This window comes from Stegostoma tigrinum, chromosome 13, assembly GCF_030684315.1.
Source record: "Stegostoma tigrinum isolate sSteTig4 chromosome 13, sSteTig4.hap1, whole genome shotgun sequence".
NCBI lineage: Eukaryota > Metazoa > Chordata > Chondrichthyes > Orectolobiformes > Stegostomatidae > Stegostoma > Stegostoma tigrinum.
Genome location: NC_081366.1, coordinates 6,827,253 through 6,846,264, shown reverse-complemented (window position 1 = coordinate 6,846,264; position 19,012 = coordinate 6,827,253). Strand labels below are relative to the sequence as shown.

General features: G+C 39.1%; 1 protein-coding gene across 1 annotated transcript in view; it reads left to right on the top strand.

Annotated features, from left to right (window-relative positions):
- Nucleotides 1-501: 501 nt before the first annotated feature.
- Nucleotides 502-19,012, top strand: part of LOC125458242 (protocadherin-10-like) — a 147,206-nt gene continuing 128,695 nt past the window's right edge. The window contains exon 1 of the mRNA XM_048543340.2: nucleotides 502-3,346. Within this exon, the coding sequence (XP_048399297.2) occupies nucleotides 788-3,346 (2,559 nt within the window). The 5' untranslated portion in view covers nucleotides 502-787. The remainder of the gene's footprint in view (nucleotides 3,347-19,012) is intronic.

Below are 19,012 nucleotides of genomic sequence, written 5' to 3'. Positions count from 1 at the left end.
TGTTTGGTAATATAATGGGAACGATTAACCTTCCCTATTGCTCCCATCAGTCAACTGTCTACCTCGATGTCCATTCACGTGAAATGCGCTCGTTTCTGAAGAAATAAAATGTCATTAGCCATGGTCTGTCAGCTTTCCAATGTACACCAAAGATAATATAACATGTTCAGCGGGCATTCATTATGGAAAACACGAGCTCTAATAACCTGCATTGAAATAGCATAGGCAGAGAGGGGAGGGACACATTGTCACATTTTACAACTCATAGTTTGAGATATTTTGAATATCAAACATCGCAGCAAGATAAAATTGCCTGTTACCTTTTAAAATCTGGTGCTAGAAGGCAGAATGTTGACGTCTAATAATTGCATTTTACGTGCACCGTATCTTTAACTAATGTCAAATGTTACGCGCTGTTTTCTCGCTGTTGCTGTCCGCCACCCAGTACTGATATGAGTGCAGAGAGCCTTCAGATCTTCAACACAAAGAAGCCACCTCCACAGACACACGCACAAAGCGCGCTGTGCGATCTTAAGTACAGCATCGGAATTGCAGATATCATTACGGCTCTACTGTCCACATTGGGAGCAGATGGGAACAACGCTACAATAAAAGCAGACAGCTTTCCTTTGGAAGGAATATTTTGTTGAAACTATACAAGAGATCCGAAGATTGCGTGGATTAATATATGCACCACTGATATAAGTTATTAACCAATATATTCTGGAGGCGATTTATCTTCAAAATCTTCCAGTAGGAATCAGAAAGCTCCCCGATAGCCAGAGAAATGGTTACTGGTAAGAGATCGTGGACAGGAACAAGGCAAGTGTTGTGCTTTATTGCCGTGTGCTGCTTTGCAAATTTGATTTCTGGACAAATCCGCTACAGAATTCCGGAAGAACTAAAGCATGGAGCTTTTGTTGCCAATATTGCTGATGATTTAGGTTTAAATGTCAGTAAGCTAACCGCCAGGAGACTGCGTATCGTGTCTAGTGCCTCTACGCAATACTTGGAGGTAAATTTAGGCAATGGCATTTTGTTCGTGAATGAAAAAATAGATAGGGAGCAGCTCTGTGGTCTAATTCTTACTTGTTTTCTACATTTGGAAGTTGTTATCGAAAATCCTCTCGAGCTGTACCGTATTGAAGTGGAAATTCTGGATATAAATGATAACTCACCAACTTTCTTGAGGAATGATATCTTTCTGGACATTATAGAATCGGCTTTGCCAGGGACAAGATTCCCTCTCGAGAGCGCTCACGACCCAGACGTGGGCACTAACTCAGTTCACACCTATAGGCTCAGTCCAAATAACCATTTTACCTTAGATGTGGAGACACGAAGTGATCGCAGCAAATTTGCAGAGCTAGTGTTGGATAAAATGCTGGACAGAGAACAACAACAGAACCATCATCTAGTTCTGACGGCGGTTGACGGTGGGATTCCAAAGCGGTCTGTTTCTGCCGTAATCACTGTTAATGTCTTGGACGCCAACGACAATTTACCTGTCTTCGAACAAGCAATTTACAAAGTTTTCTTGGAAGAAAACACACCCAAGGGGGCGTTGATATTAACATTGAATGCCAGCGACTTAGACGATGGTTCCAATAGCGAGATCGTATATTCTTTCAGCAGTCATAATCCGCCGAGAGTGCGCGAACTGTTTAACGTGGACTCCCATACAGGTGAGATTCGAGTTAAAAGTAATATAGATCACGAAGAACTGAATACGTACGAAATCTCCATTCAAGCCAAGGATAAAGGTGGCCCCTATGCAATACCTGTGCATTGCAAGATTCTTGTAGACATAGTTGATGTGAATGACAATGCGCCTGAAGTGATCCTGACTTCGTTGTCAAGTCCAGTGATGGAAGACGCCATGATCGGGACAGTGATTGCTCTCATTAGTGTTACTGACCGAGATTCTGGGGAAAATGGGCAAATTAACTGTGAGATTGTTCAGGACATTCCATTTAAGCTTCAGTCGTCTTTTAAGAACTATTACACATTGGTGACGAGCGGTCCTCTGGACCGTGAAAGAGTACCAGAATATAACATCACAATTATGGCCACTGATTCAGGATATCCTTCTCTTTCTACCAACAAATCTATATTTCTAAAGGTTTCAGACGTGAATGACAATGCTCCAAGATTTTCGAAATCTTCATATACAGTGTATGTCACGGAAAACAACGCACCCGGCGCTACCGTTTGCTTCGTGACAGCATTGGACCCTGATTCAAATCAAAACGCCTATCTATCTTATTCTATCCTGGACAGTACGATCCACGGATTACCTTCCAGAACCTATGTCTCAATCAATTCGGATAATGGTAACGTTTACGCATTACGTTCATTCGACTACGAACAACTAACAGATTTCCAAATCCAAATCCAAGCTCAGGATGCTGGATTTCCACCACTCAGTGGCTCTACCAGAGTAAATGTGATCATCTTGGATCAGAATGACAACGTTCCTGTGATCGTGTCCCCACGGCCAAGAAACGGTTCAGTTGCAGTACAGAAGCTGTCGCAATCTTTTCACCCGGGGCAGTTACTGATCAAAGTCATCGCCACAGACGCCGACTCTGGGCAGAATGCAAAGCTCTCCTATCAATTACTGCAAGCAACAGATCCTACGTTATTCAACGTGGCACTCCACACAGGAGAAATCAGGACGACCCGGCGTTTGAGAGACAGAAATGTCCCGAAGCAAACTCTGCTCATCCTGGTGAAAGATAACGGGCAACCTCCGCTTTCAGCCACGGTCTCCATCGTATTTTCAATTATGGACAACGTTACAGACATTCTGCCAAAAATCAGTAATTTGCCTGAGAATGCAGAGCAAAATTCCGCTTTATTATTTTATATAATTATCACATTGGGATGCATTTCATTTGTATTCATTGTGGCCATTATTATCGTCGCTGCCATCAAGTACCACCAACACAGAAACAATGCCCACAGCTGCAACACCGCCGTCGGGAATTGTTGTTGCATGCAGCACTTGAATTCGGCAGATGTTCTGCAAACATCCAAAACAAATCCCCAAGTAACGACCAATCCCAAAGCGCCTCCTGACTTTTTGGAGGTCGCTGGAAGTGGGACTGTATCACAGGCCTATTATTACAAGGTGTGTTTGACCCCTGAATCTGCGAGGAGTGACTTTACTTTCCTCAAACCATACAGCCCAGGAAAGCCCAAAGGTCGGACAAGCACTAGTGACCGGGGTGGAGTGGAATGGAAAGAATATTCACCAAAACCTTCAAACACTGATGTTTCAACTGCCAATTTCAATAGGAAGATCATTAAGTTTCGCGAGTGGAATGGAGATATAACCAATCAGGTGAGACATTTCTTGGCCAATCATCAGAGTTGTTCAATAACGTTTTTATACTTTTCTCAGTTTAGATGCCCATCTCTGTTTTACGCCAATATTGAGACTCTTCCTTTTTGTTGATTTGCTTATGTATGCATCGTGTCAAGTAATTTTCATCTGAAGAAGTTGTAATTTGTATTCATGGTTTGTTTATTGGTTCTAGGTACAATTGATTGAAACTCAACCTTAAGTTTTACTTATGCTACTACCTTTGCCTGGCAATTTACAGACTTAGATTGTTCTTATTTCGTGACATACTAATTTGTTGCAAAATACTACATTTGAGCACCTTCAAATTATGTGTGCTGGAAAAGTACAAACTAGACACATGCTGTTGTGATGAAAACATTTACTGAAATTGTACTTCTGATTGAAATCCTACTATATGCTATTTGCTATACTACTGAAAATTATTAGGCTTCAAGTACATACCATATGTATTCATTTGGAAATTATAAGTAACAAGGATGTTTTCATTAGATGATGTTAAAGATGATGAGATTTTTAACAACCACCTATTTCACAGCATTAAATATTCCTGACCATTAACTTGCTGAATTAAAATGTGACATGTCAGCGAAGAATGAAATCAAATACTTTTCCTCTGCCATTTAAGACAGCAAAATACAGCTAAATATATTTTCATTATGTTATACATGCTTAGGCAATTAATGTTTGAACATATTTATTGAAGTAATTTTAGATGAAGATAAGATATACTATCTTCCTCTTTAGCAAATACACAGAACTTCAGTGAATGAAGTATCATTTGTGTCTTAACCTGTGGGTCATCGTCTGATTACAATTATATATAGAACAGCAGATGATCTCTGATACATTAGCATATTTTCAATACTGCAATAAAACAGAAAAAAAAAGCTGACAATCTTCTGCAGGTTATAACCAATAACCACATGTTGACTGAATTTGTGTTTGAAATCTCTCAGGGTTTTCGACTAATATTCAATTAGATTGGAAAACCTTCCACAGGGACAGCATGTTAATTGCTAAAGTATACATCAGTTATAATTATAACCCAGTTTTATGAAACAACACTTTATGGATGTCAATTGATTTTTGCTACTTATAAAGTAGTCTAAGTAGTGCAAACTGAATACTTACTGACATATACTGACGCAAATATTGTGAAACCAGCAATAAGTCTTACAAATGTCTAATCATGGAAAATTTAGGGTTGAACGAACCAAGCACTGTGAGAGAGCCAACTAAACAGCATCATTTTACTAACATTCAATTCCACATCAAGCCAGTGTTTCTTCCTCATATGTACAGTTTGCGTGCATGTTAAATCAGCTTAAAAATGATGGGCAATTAAACATTTTTGTGTCAAAATACTTCCTCTGCTCTTGGTAGACATGGCCAAGCTGCTATTAAAAGTAAAACCCTCTATTTGCATCCAATTTTATCCTTGGCATTTTGATACATAGTTTCTCTGTATTACTTTATTTCTGTTGCACGTTATTTATTGAAGAGATACAAACATCATTGGAAAGGCCAAAACTTATTGCCCAACCTTACTTGTCTTTGAGAAAATGGTATTAAGCCCACCTTCTGGAATCACTTTTTTATAAAATTCAGATGCAGAGTCTAGTACTGACAGATATCAAATTCTAAGTTTTTAACTAAATGAAAATGAAAATATATTTCCTATTCATAATATTATGCAACTTGGAGGAAATTATAGGTTGCTATATTTCATTCCACTATATAAGAAAGATGACAGAGAAAAGAAAAACAGGTAATACAATTATTAGTCCAATATCTTTTAGAGGGCATCACTTGCATTGATAATTAAGGATTATTTGATGAACACCTTTAATTTTTATAGCTAAGTAGAGAGATCTAGAATGACATTATGAAGGGTGTGTTAAGCCTGATCAATTTCAGAGAATTTTCATAGGAGGTGACTAAAGTAGTGAAAAGGAAAATGTCTAATCAAAAAAAAAGACATGGATTTTGTAAGGCATTTGATGCAATTCAAAAATCAGTAATGCTAAAACTTGAAAGTTCACTTGGCTCTGATGTAGGCATTGGAAATGACAATGACCAAGTCAATCCTTTTGATCCAGCAACCTCCTGATAACTAACATATAGGGGGAAAAAAAAGGGAGAACTATTCCAACACCATTCAGTCAAGGGCCTGACAAAGACATATGCAAGGAATTACTCACTACAGACAATTTCCAGACACCAACATTACCATCCTTGCATATATCCTGCCCCACTGTCAGGAAAGAATGACTAACGGTGCTGGCACACTGGTAAATATTCATGATCACATTGCCATGGGAATCCTTAAAATTGATTCTAGACCACCATGAAATCTTAAGGCATCAAGTTAAATATAGAAAAAGAATCCTCCTGTGGAATGTGACTTACTGCATCACCCCACACCTATTGGCCAATAAATCAGAACTCCTCCATGTTAAACACCAGTTGGAAGAAATACTAAAGATAGAACGGACACATAACATACTAGGTGGGCGAGTTCACTGTCACTAACTGAGTGGCTCAGCAGAAACCTGATAGACTGGTTTGACAGATTCTTTAAAAATATTACTGTTAGATAAGGGACAACAGGTTGTGAGAGAACCTACAAAGCCTATTTCATTTCATCATCATATATTTTCTTGTTTCTGTGCATGGACCAATGGTAGGAGTGATCATAACACAGTTATTGGAAGAAGTACACCCTTCATGATGAGAATTCACTGAATCATATTACGTCATGTGAAACTTAATACATTTCAGACACATCTAGCAACTTACAACTGAGAATATCTGACACATGGTGACCCATCAGATGGAGCAGATTGTGCATGACCACAATCTGTGAACTCATTGTAGAGCATATGTCCCAAACTCCCACTACCATGAATTAATAAAAGGTTAATTAAAGTGTATCAGGGGCATGTTAAGAGGAGTGCCAGGGATATACAAACACAAGAGAATCTGGTGAAGCTACAAGACAAAATTACTTACATGCTAAACTGCAGAAATAAAATACAATAAACAGGGCTAAGAGTTTTTTGAGTATTGGAGCAGATTTAAATTTTCCAGTCCTGCTGCATCCAACATGAATGGCACTGAACAATGATACAACTAACAACAGATGATGATACCTTAAATATCTGTGTCATTAATGAAGAAGGTAGTCCAAACCTCAAAGCATTTTCCACCACCGTCAGCCATATGTATCAAATAGATGATCCATCTCAGCCTTGTTCTAAGGTCACAAATAACAATCTGTAGCAAATTTTATTCACTCTACATGATTTCAAGAAGGCATTGGATACTGAAAAGCCTAAGGGCCCTTACAATATTCAGGCAAAATATGTTGAAGATTTGTGCTCAGCACTCCAGTGCTCCTGTTAAATTTATTCAAGGCTGAGAAGATAGATTTTTAGTCAGTAAGGGAATCAGCATTGTGAATATAAGGCATGAAAATTAAGTTTACAATTATCAGCTCAGCTCTGATCTCAATGCATTGTGGAACAAACTAGATGAACAATTTCTGCTTTTACATCAAATGATTGCACGGCCTTGTATAAAAAAGCTATTGCAGCTCAGCTATAATACTGGCATCTAAGCAACATGAGGAAATTAGCCGAGGTACGTCCAGTCCGGAAAACAAAATAAAAGAAAAACCCAAGCTTGGCTATTGCCAGCATACACTTGATCATCATCAAAGTGATTGAAGGGCATGTCAACAGTGCCACAAAGTACCACTTGCTTGTCAATAACTTGTTCGCTGATGCTCAGTTTGCACTGTACTGAACCTGCTCAGGTCCTGACCTCATAATAGCCTTTGCCCAATCATGGAAGAAAGAGGTGAATTCTTGAGGTGAAGAAAAGTGAATGGACTTGACATTAAGGCAACGTTTGACTGAGAAATACATCAAGGAACAAAATTGAAGTTAATGGGAATCAAAGGTAAAACTCTCAAGTGGTTATCATCAAGCACAGTGCAAAGAAAATGACTGCTGATTGGAGACCAATCATCTGAGGCTCAGAAAATCTCTGAAGGAATTCCTCACTGCGAATATTTTCTAATTAACCTGTTCATAGACTTTATTACACAGCTCTGGAGACAATGGGACTTGTATCCTTGTGTCTTGGTCCAGAGACAGAGATACAATCACAGCACCACAGGAGCCATATGTTTATCAATGTAGAGACCATGACCTTGGCAGAGAGATTTGTTAGGGTCACTTGGAAAGATTTAAACTAGTATGGCAAATGGTTGGGAACCAGAACAGTAGTTCAGCATGTGAAATAACCAAGGAGAAGTTCAAGTTTAAGGCCAGCTAAACTAAAATGAAGTGGTTATTGAACATAGCAGGACTGGCAATCTGAAGTGTATTTGTTTTAAAAACTGAAAGAACTGAAGATGCTGTAACTCAGGAACAAAAGTAAATTTGCTGGAAAAGCTCAGCAGGTCTCTCTGCGTCTGTGAATGTAAAAACAGAGTTATCATTTCGGGTCCAGTGACTCTTCCTCTGAATTGATCCAGATTTGAAACTTTAACTCTGTTTTTCCCTTCACAGATGCTGCCAGACCTGCTGAGCTTTTCCAGCAAATTTGTTTTGGTGTTTATTTTGTCATGAGGAGTTTGACAGGTAAGACAAATAAATTTAGAACTAGGGTCAGGACATATACTATGATGTAGATATTGCAGAGATTTGGTTAAGAGAGGGAAAGGACTGATGAATGAACATTCTTGGATTTAGATATTTCAAGCAAGAAAGGGAGGGATGTTAAACAGGTGGGGGTGTTGCATGACTGATTATGGAGAACATCAAAGCTGTACTTAGGGAGGACAACTTGGAGGGTTCATTCTGCGAGGCCATAGGGATAGAGGTCAGGAATAGGAAGGGTGCAATAACTTTGACAGAGTTGTACCACAGGCCTCCCAACAGTCATTGGGAGATAGAGGAATGGATATGTGGACAGATTATGGAAAAATGTCCAAACAACAAGGTTGTCATGGCATGATTTTAACTTCCTATGTTTTGACTGTGACTCCCTTTGTGCCAGAGGCTAGGATGTGTGAGATATTCTGAATTGAGCCCAGTTTGACTGTTGCAGCATAATGTAAATAGTCAAACTACGGAAGGCAAATATTAGACTGGATATTGAGGAATGAGTCTGTCAAAATGAGTAAAGTTTCAGTGGGGAAGCATTTCAGAAACAGTGGTCATCATTCTCAAAGTTTTAGTTATGGTTTTGGATAAGAGTAGTCTTCTGGTGAAAGTGCTAAATGGGGGTAACCTAACTCTGATAATATGAAGCAATGCAGAATGTAAACTGGGGGCAACTGTTTGAGGGTAAAACTACATCTGTCATGTGTGAATCTATTAAAAGCTGGTTGAATAGATTTCAGGAACAGCACAATCCTGTGAAAATGAAGGATAAGGATGGCAAGATTTGGGCACTTTGGATGACAAGATAAATTGTGAGCTTCATCAAAAAGGAAAAAAATAAATGAGGCATGTGTAAGATTTAAGCAACTGAAGACAGATTGAGCCCTTGAGGATCATGAAGGAAGCAAGACAGAAGGAGTTAGAAGGGTTAAATGGGGCCATGAAATGTCCTGAACAAACAGCTTTAAGGAAAACCCCAAGGAATTCTATACGTATTTAAGGAGAAGGAGGGTAGGTAGTGAAAGGATAAGTCCACTCAGTACAAAGGAGGGAATTTATGCATGGAGTTAGAGGAAGTGGACAAGGTCCTTAATACATAATAAGGGCAACATGGTGGCTCAGTTGTTAGCACGAACACTTTACAGTGCCAGGAAACCAAATTGATTCCACCCGTGGGTGACTGTGTGGAGTTTACACATTGTTTCTGTATCTGTATGGGTTTCCTCCAGGTGCTCTGGCTTCTTCCCACAGTTCAAAGATGTGCAGGTTAGGTGGATTGCCCATGGTAAACACAGGGTAACAAGGTCAGGGTGGGAGGGTGGGTTTGGGTGGGATGCTTTTCTGAGAGCCTGTGTAGACTTGAAGGGTTGAATAGCCTGTTTCCACACTGTAGGGATTCTATGAAGACATTGCATCAGTATTCACAAGGGAGAAGGGCATGGTGGATGGTGAATCCAGAGAATGTTGATATTCTAGGGCATATTGATATAAAAAAGAGAGGTGTTGCATGTTTTGAAAAGCATTAAGATAGACAAGTCCTCAGGACCTGATGGAATCTATCCCAGAATACTGAGGGAGACAAGAGAGGAAATTGCTGGATCTTGTATGAAATATTTGTATCCTTTCCAGTTAAAGGAGATGACATAGAGGACTGGAGAATGGCAAAATTTGTTCCTTTGTTTAAGAAGGGCAACAGAGATTATCTGGTTGGAGACCCTTATGTCTGTGGTATGGAAATTATTAGAGAAGATTCTTAGGGACAAGTTTCAACCATATTTGAAAAAAGAATGGACTTATCAATGATAGCATGGCTTTGTGTGGAGGAAGTTGTGTCTCACAAACTTGACTGAGATTTTTAGGAATTGAAAAAGATGATTGATGAGAGCAGGATCGTGTATATTGTCTTTATGAATTTATCTGGATCTCTCACGGCAGGCTGATACAGAAGGTGGAGTCACAAGGGACCAGGGTGAGCTTGTAACATGGATACATATAATACATCACATCTGCTCACTATGTAGTATTGTCTACATTAGGGAAACAAAGTGCAAGCAGGGCAATGTCTTTGCAGACCATGTGTCCATGAAAATGATTCTAAGCTTCCAGTTGCCTGTCACTTCAAATCACCACCGTGTTGTCTGGCCAGCATCTCTGCTTCAGTTCTGTCTCTTGAATTCTGAGGAAGGGTCACTGGACTTTTCCTTCACAGATGCTGCTCGACCTGCTGAGCCTTTCCAACAACTTTGTCTTTGATCTCTGTATCAGGCTTGCTGCAGTGCTCCAGCAAAGCTCAGTGCTAGGTGGAAGATCAAAGCACCTCATTTTCTACTTGTGAACTCTGCAGTCTCCAGGAGTATTGAGTTCAACAATTTTAGGGCTTGAATGCCTTCCATCATGTTCTTACGCATATACCCCCCCCCCCGCAACACTAGGCCTTGTCATCACATGGGGTGTTACCACACACAACCAGTTGTCATCTATTCACAGTCTCCATTAGCAGCTCTTTTTTTCTCCCAGGCTGACCATTATCCCTCCTTTGTCTGACAGTCTTTCTCTCTTTTTTGGCTCTATCTGTATCCATTGTTTACTCCTTCACATACAGCCCATGTCATCCTTTGCTTTCCTCTCTGCAGATGCTGCCAGACCTCCTGAGTTTTTCCAGTAATTTCTGTTTTTGTTCTGATATCCAGCATCTGCAGTCCTTCTGGTTTTTTTGTTAAGGTGGATACAGAACTGGCATGGTCACAGAAGGTAGAAAGTAGCAGTGGAAGGGTATTTTCCTGACTGGAGATCTGTGACCCATGGTGTTCTGCAGGAATCAGGGATCCCTTTTCTACCTGTGGACATAACAAAGGTTGGGGGAACTGTAGATAGTGAGGAGGATCACCAGACAATATAGGAAGAGATAGATAAGCTGGATACTTGGGCTGAAGAATGAGAGATGTAATTTAATCTGGACTAATATAAGGTCTAATGCAGGAAGAAAGTATACAGTGAAAGGCAGTGAACTTAGAAGCATTGACATACAGAGGGATTCAGGTGTGACAGTCAGCAGGCCCCTGAAAGTGGCAACAAAAGTGGATAAGGTGCTCAAGAAAGCAAACTGATGCTTGCCCTTATCAGTTGAGGCATAGAATATGAAAATTGGCAACTCATGTTGCAGTTGTATGGAACTTTAGTTCAGCCAAGTTTGGAATATTGTGTACAAATCTAACAGTCACTGATCAGATTGATTTGGAGGCTTGGGAGAAAGTATAGAAAAGTTTTACAATGATGTTGCTTGGGTTGGAGGTCATTAACTAACTATGAGGAGAGATTGGAAAAACTTGATTTTTTTTATTTGAACATGATAGAAATTTACAAAGTTATGAAAGGCATGGACAGAATGGATAGTCGGAGTCTTTTCCCAGGGTAGGAATGACAACTACGAGGGGACATATGTTCAAGTTCAATACGGAAAATATTAAAGAAGATATGAGAGGCACGGTTTTTACACAGAGGGTGGTAAGAGCCTGGAATATGCTGCCAGAGGAGATGGTGAAAGCAGATACAATGTTTAAGATACATCTTGATAGACACATGAATAGGCTGGGAGTAGAGGAATGTGGATGGCACAGAAGCAAAAGAATTTTAGCATCAAGAGGCATCATGTGTCAGGGCAGGCTTGGTGTGGTGAAGGGCCCATTGCTGTGATGCACTGTTCTTTGTTCTTTGCTTTTTCATCTTTCAACTGTTTCATAAATGGTCATCCCTCCATCATTATGTCAAAGGTGGCTCATTAACTGATGATGGCACAATGTTCAGCTGTGTGAAATGCAGAAACCTTGTCTGTGCTTCTTGTCAATTAGTATTTAAAGAACATGTAAACTTGGACAATCTTAACTTACAGCATAACTCCGGGAAAAGCATGGCTTGATTTCTAATGTGCTGCCCCAGTGAGACATGATTAAGTCTTGGCAGCTCATTTTGGAAATTTGGATTTGAAACAGAGGCAACAAGGATTTGCAAGTGATATCAGTAACTGAGACAAATGAAGGAAAACACCAAGTTCTATATTGTGTTTCATGCATTGCATTGGAAATGTTAAGAGATTTTCTGCTGGTGGCAGGGGTGTTCCTGGGAGCCAAAGGGGAACTTACAAATTCCGTATTGCTTGACTTGACAGTAAACAAGAGGTAGCATTAGCTTGAAGAGAGGGGAAGGCAGAAAACATTGAGGTAATAGCATGATACTTGGGTTTAGATGAAGTACAACAGAGGCCAAGCACTTCTGGTAGTGAAACATCAAAATCAGGTGATTTTTGATTAGAGTTAAAGCAATTGAGCGGAAGGAAATATGAAGAAATTAGTGATGGTCTTGAGAAAACAGGAAATGGAAATGAGAAAACCAGAAATGTAATTTCAAGAGAGTGTGAGAGTAAGGGAACATGAAAATGAACTGAAAATGATGCAGTGGAAACAGCATCCTACCAAGTTTTGAGGAAAGTGATGTGGCAGTATTGTTCATGCTATTTGAGAAAATGGTGAGACAATTAATTGGGTAAAAGGGTATTGAACATTCTCAGGCAGAGTATTTTGACAGGTAAAGCATGGGAAATTTATGCTTCACTATTAGATAATGTTTCTTTGGATTATAGTACTGTAAAAAGACATGTATTGGCTAAATATAAAGCAGTGTCTGAAACATATGGGACGAAGTTCTGCAATTAAAGGAAGCAGTCAGGACAAACCTACCTTAAATCCAAAAGAGCTAAGCAAAGTAATTTTGATATAAGCATTGGAAATTGAAAATACACATCAAGTTAATAGAGAAATTATTCTCTACTATGAGTTTAAAAACTGATTTAAGTCCATAATGAGAAGTTACATTGAGGTCTAGCGGGTTGTAATTGCTCGAAACGTAGTTACTTTGGCTGATGAGTATGAGCTAATCCATAAAGCATTTTCTTTTTACCTCCAAAAATTTGAAAGCAGTAGAAAATAGGAGAGCGAAGGGAATATAATCACCAAGGTAAGAAATGGATAGCTGGAAATACTTCAAAGTCTCCTTCTAAGATCAGCAGTCATATCACTGAGAGTTGATATAAAAATCAGAAAACAAATTGTTGCCATCATAACAAGGTGCTTCTCATTAATTCAGAATGCTACAAACTGAGAGGGAAATCCATGGGACTTTGTTGAAGCTCATAAGAATAATTTTAAAAACAAAACTCAGCAGGTCACCTTTGGAATATTGTTTTCAAGGCTGGTCTCCCTGCTATAGGAAAGATGCTGTAAAGCTTGAAAGAGTTCAGAAAAGATTTGCAAGGATGTTGCCAGAGTTGGAGGGTTTGAGCTGTAGGGAAAGGCTGAATAGGCTGGGGTTATTTTCCCAGGAGCATCAGAGGATGAGGGGTGACTTTATAGAAGTTTAAAACAAAACATGAAGGGCATGTACAGTGTGAATAGTCAAGGTCTTTGCCCCACAGTGGAGAGTTTAGGTTTAAGGTGAGAATGGAGAGAATTGAAGGGGCATAAAGGGCAAGTTTTTCATTCAGAGATGGTGAATGTATGAATAAGCTGCCAGAGGAGGTGGTGGAGGCTGATAAACTTACAACATTTAAAAGGCATCTAAATAGATAAATAAATTAGAAGAGTTTATAGGGAAATGGGGAAAATGTTGGCAGATGGGACTGGATTAATCTAGAATATCTGGTCGGCATGGACAAAATCTTCTGAAGATTCTGTTTCCTTGCTGTACATCTCTACGACCCTAAAAGGTCATAGTTCAGCTTGAAGCTTTAAGATGAGATTGAAGTTAGGCACGTCTGTAAGTCCAGAAAAAGTACATTGGGAAGGTGGGAGATAATAGAGGATTTTTTTTAATCAACTAGGAATATAGTGGCTTTTTCTTCAAAGGTAGCATCCAAATTCATAATTACACTAAGAGATACAGGGGCTAACCAAACTGTCTGTGGAAGAGGCATTTAGTTTTCCCTTCAGAGAGTCCAATGGTAAATTTATATGTAATTTCAGTACAGTAGCTATACCTTTAACACTTTTCTTAAAGAAATAAGCACAAGTAAGATCATCAGCAGAAGTAACCATTGAGAGGCTGAAGACAGTCTTGATAAATGAACCAGTGTTATCCGGTCCTCATTTTCCATACCTTACAATTTGCAAGAGATGCTAGAGTCAGAGGCAAGTGTTATGTTTTGACAGGATAATGAGTTGAGGATAGAGAAGCCAGTGGAATATTTCACTCAGAGGATTGAAATGCCAAAAGAGCTACTTTACCATAAAAAAAACCACTTTGGGATTGTTATTGGCTCTTCAAAACTTTGGAGGCTGCTGTGAACCGTGCAAACAACAGAACACTGATCTACATTGATCATAATACACTAACCTTTCATGAAAAGTGTAAAACTCAGAATCTGAGAAGACTTAGATCGAATCATTTGTTCCAAAGGTTTAATGTAAAGGCTGTTCACATTGCTGATGGATTGTCCCACATGTAAAATTTTGCAATAAATTAAATATTTAAGATGCTAAGATTGTATGAGGCTGTATATGTGGAGAGGAAGAATGAATTGATGTAAGCCTTGTATTTTGTTACTGTATATTTTTAATGAAATACATTTGCAAAATGGTGTTTCAAATCCTTTAAGGAAAATACAATGACGTTCTATCTTTTTGATTTTAATGATGGACTGAAATGAGATAGAAACTGCTTTTTAAACCAAATATTGCTGTATGGTTAGAAAACAAGCAATTTGATAGATTGTATTGTAAGCACATTTTACGTAACTTTGGGTTAAAGAAGTGTTAAGAAATTAAATGGATGTGAGCGATTAAGTATACAAATGGCACCAAGAAGTTGATTGGTTTGTGCATTAGTGTGAGTTATCAATACCAAAGGCATTCTTCCCGCCTGTGATTTGTTCTGAGGCAAATGAATGCCTTGTGGCAGGGAACAAGATACAGCAAAGCCTTCAGGTTTCTCTCAGCCAGAATCCACTTGAAACCTGAAAAAAATCAGCTTGTATTAACTTCACCAGTTTCTTTAAGCTATGATGTTTAATTGACAATCAGAGATATTTCTTGCAATTCATGCATGACATCTTTAAGTACAAACCATTGCCTTTTCACCAACAACTCTTTCAGTAAGGTTCCCCAATCTATCCTTGCCAATCCCACCTCATATCCAAACAGTTCCCTTTATTTAGATTCAGGACCCTAGTGTTTGGATTTAACAATTTCACTCCCCGCCCAAATTAAGAATTCCAGCATAATATGATCGTTTTTCCACAAAGGCCCCTGCACAACAAAGTTATGAGATAGCCCTCTCTCATTGCATAATACCAGTCTAGAATAGCTGATCTGTGGTTGCTTTCTCAATGTTTGGTATAAAAATCCATCACGTAAGCAACTCCAGGAAATCCTCCCCCACAATATGTTTAAACTCGCCCATGATTACATTTGCATCCTGATTCCATGCCTCTCTGATTTCTTGTTCAATGCCTCCTCTTACCTCTCCATTGCTGCTTGCGGGCATATAGACAAACCCCCAGAACATTTTATGTCCTCTTAGTGTTCTGCACCTCTACCGCTGCAGATTCTATATCATGATTTTTGAGGTCACGCCCTTCCCTGCTAATACATTGGTTTTATAATTCACTAACAAAGCTGAAGCATTCACAGCAATCTTCAGTCAGAAGAGGCAGGTGAATGATCCATCTCGATCTCCTCCAGTGGTCCTATGCATCAAAGGCACCAATTCTCAGCCAATTCAATTCATTCCACATGGTATCAACAAATGGTTGGAGGCATTGGAAACTGCAAAGAGTGTGGGCCCTGACAACATTCCAACAATAGTACAGAAGACTGTGCTCCAGAACCTTCTGCTCCCCTAGCCAAACTCTTGCAGCATTGTGACAACACTGGCATTTATCCAACAATGTGTACAACTGCCCAGGTAAATCCTACACACAAAAAGCAAGACAAATCCAACCGAGTCAATTATTACCCCTTCAGTCTACCCTCAGTAATGAGTTAAGTGATAGAAGGTGTCATCAATAATGCTATCAAACAGCACCTGCTCAGCAATAACCTTGGTTCATGCATAGACAATAAAAACGCTGAATTCCAAAGGTGAAGCGATAGCCCTTGAAATAAAGGCCACATCCAACTAAGTGTTCCATCATGGATCCCTAACAAAACTGGAGTCAATGATTATAAGGGGGCAAAATCTCTGCGAGTTGGAGTCATACCTAACATATAGGAAGATGGTTTTGGAGATTAGAGATCGGTTATCTCCACACCGCGACATGCCTGCAGGAGTCCCTCACCTTGATAACTTGTTATTATCTCTCTACTTCAATTAGTTCACACAGTTTTTGATTACTTGTTACTTTGGTTAGACCATCATCACGCAGCACTTATACCGAACATGCTATTCCAGCCACTTGGTTCATCTCTGGCACCATCCTATTTTTGATTTTTTTGTAATTATTAATCAGATCATATGTCATCCTTTCTCTTGCTATTCAGCTTTCGACACTTTGCTCTTGCCATTTGACACTTTTGATCACTTGCAAATGATATATTATTCAGCCTATCAACACTCCAGTCACACTGTTTGTATTTATCTTTTGACACATTTAATTACCTGAGCATATTTTACCAATATCTCCCTGCGTATAAATTCTGTGTCTGTGCATCTCCCTCCAGTTCACCTGATGAAGAAGCATGCTTTGAAAGCTTGTGATTTCAAATAAACCTGTTGGACTCTAACCTGGTGTGATGTGACTTCTGATTTTGTCTACTCCAATCCAATACTGCCACCTCCATATTTTAGATTAGGTTAGATTAGATTCCCTACAGTGTGGAAACAGGCCCTTCGGCCCAACAAGTCCACACTGCCCCTTGAAGCTTCCCACCCAGACTCATTCCCCATAACTCACACATCCCTGCACACTATGGGCAATTTAGCATGGCCGATCCACCTAGCCTGCACATCTTTGGACTTTGATTTGCTGAGGACATTAGTTCACTTCAAACAATCCCATTGCAATTCAAAGTCCTTGCCGATAGTCTTTGGAAACCTTTCTTTAAGTCAAAGCATTACTTCTCTTTACTGCTTTTTATTTTCTTATTATAGTGGCCCTAACTTTCTTAGTTAGGCCCAAGTACATCTACTTGAATAAAAAAGTGCACTTTTCGAATTTACAACAAATTGTAGACAACCCCCAACAGCAGTTTCTAACCAACGAATTAGTTCGAGATTTTCCCGTGTTGCCACTCTTTGCTTTTTCATTCTGTTTTAAACTCAGTGAGAGTGGATTTCTTTCAGGCCCGGCTACTTATCAGACTCCCAATGTAAGTGGTGGAGGCCTTGAGACTCAGCCCTGATTTATAGTGCCCTGTTCTAAGCTCCTCCCTTGCAGATCCACAGACTCACTGCCTGCTTGACTCACAAGGTAAGTAATGTATGTCTCAAGCATTAGCCCAAATTTATAGCCTCCTGCTTTTAGCTGCTCCTTTCAATATGCACAAGTTTTACTCGATTGATTCAAGAGATTAGGAATTATCTTTTGAAGAGAGGTTGATCTCATACTCTACAGATTTTAGACAAATGAGAGAGAATCTAATTGAGGTATATAAGATGCTAAAGGGGACAACGTAGACTTGGAGAGGATGATTCATCTTGGGGAAACTTAGAATGACAATCACAGTTTTAGCATACAGGGTAGCAAATTTAAAAGAGAAATTGGGACAAGTTACTTCTCTCAAAATGTCATGAAACTGTGGAATTCACGACTCAAGTACAGTGGATGCTATTGTAATTTAAGGAAGAGATAGACAGATTTTTAATTCGTCATAGATTGATCATTATGGAGACTGGGCAGGAAAGTCAAGTTGAGGCCAAGATGAGATCAGCCCATGATTATATCAAATGGCAGAGGACGCTCAAGGGGCAGAATTGCCTGATTCAGCTCCTAATTCCTATGTGTTGTTCTTATAACTCTGTTGGCTCTCTGATTCGCAAGCAAAGTGATGTTAGCCTGGAGACTTCAGCCTAATTTTTCCTTCATTGGAAAAGTTTCCAGTAAATCAGACACCTACCATGAATGTTATGTTCTTTCATACAAGTGATTTGTCTGCTAACTTTTTGTTTTGTCTGCATGGTGTTTCACTGCCTGCAAAGAGTTTTTATTACCTTTCTTTTGATGACAAAAGATACAGGGTAAGAAGTTGCTGATAACTTCAAAACTATATGAAACTAATACAGAAGATCATGATGTATGGACGTAATCGTATTGTTATACAGTGTATGTAAAATATTGAAGCAGTGACATATTCGGAATCACATAGCCTGCAATAATGAAATTCTAAAAGTGCTTAAATACATTGTTACAAATTAATTTGATTCAAAGGTTGCAATTAGTCACAAGGTTGCTTAATTTCTAAAATAAATTTTCAAGATAGCCAGAGTAGGGTACAGCTGTAACCAAAATTTTTAAAAGCTACCTTTTAACTGCAAAGCGGCGTAACAAGTTGGTAGTATTTGAATTCTGTCTTATTTGCCTTGAAATTTGCTTATTTTCACAATCAGGAAATGGAAATTTTCTAAATGAGGAAATCTCAGTCTTTCCTTATCTCCAAAACATTAATGTGTTGTTTTCAATTTATTCACACCGCCATGGTGCATTTCTTAATCAAGAAAGTTTAAAGCAGAGTCATACAATATTAAAGTAATAAAATATGCATTGGACACAGTTGAGCAGAATAATATGCAAATGGATTCATTGATTAATATTCTTTGATTGTGTGATTATAACTAATCTACCATGGAATGTTAATTTCCCGACACATCCCTTCCCAACAACGCTTGGGTGCAGCAGGACAGGAAGGCAGCTCACAACCATATTCTCAAGGATCATTTAGGATGTCAAGCGAGCATCTGTATTGCAGCCTTAACTATTATTGTA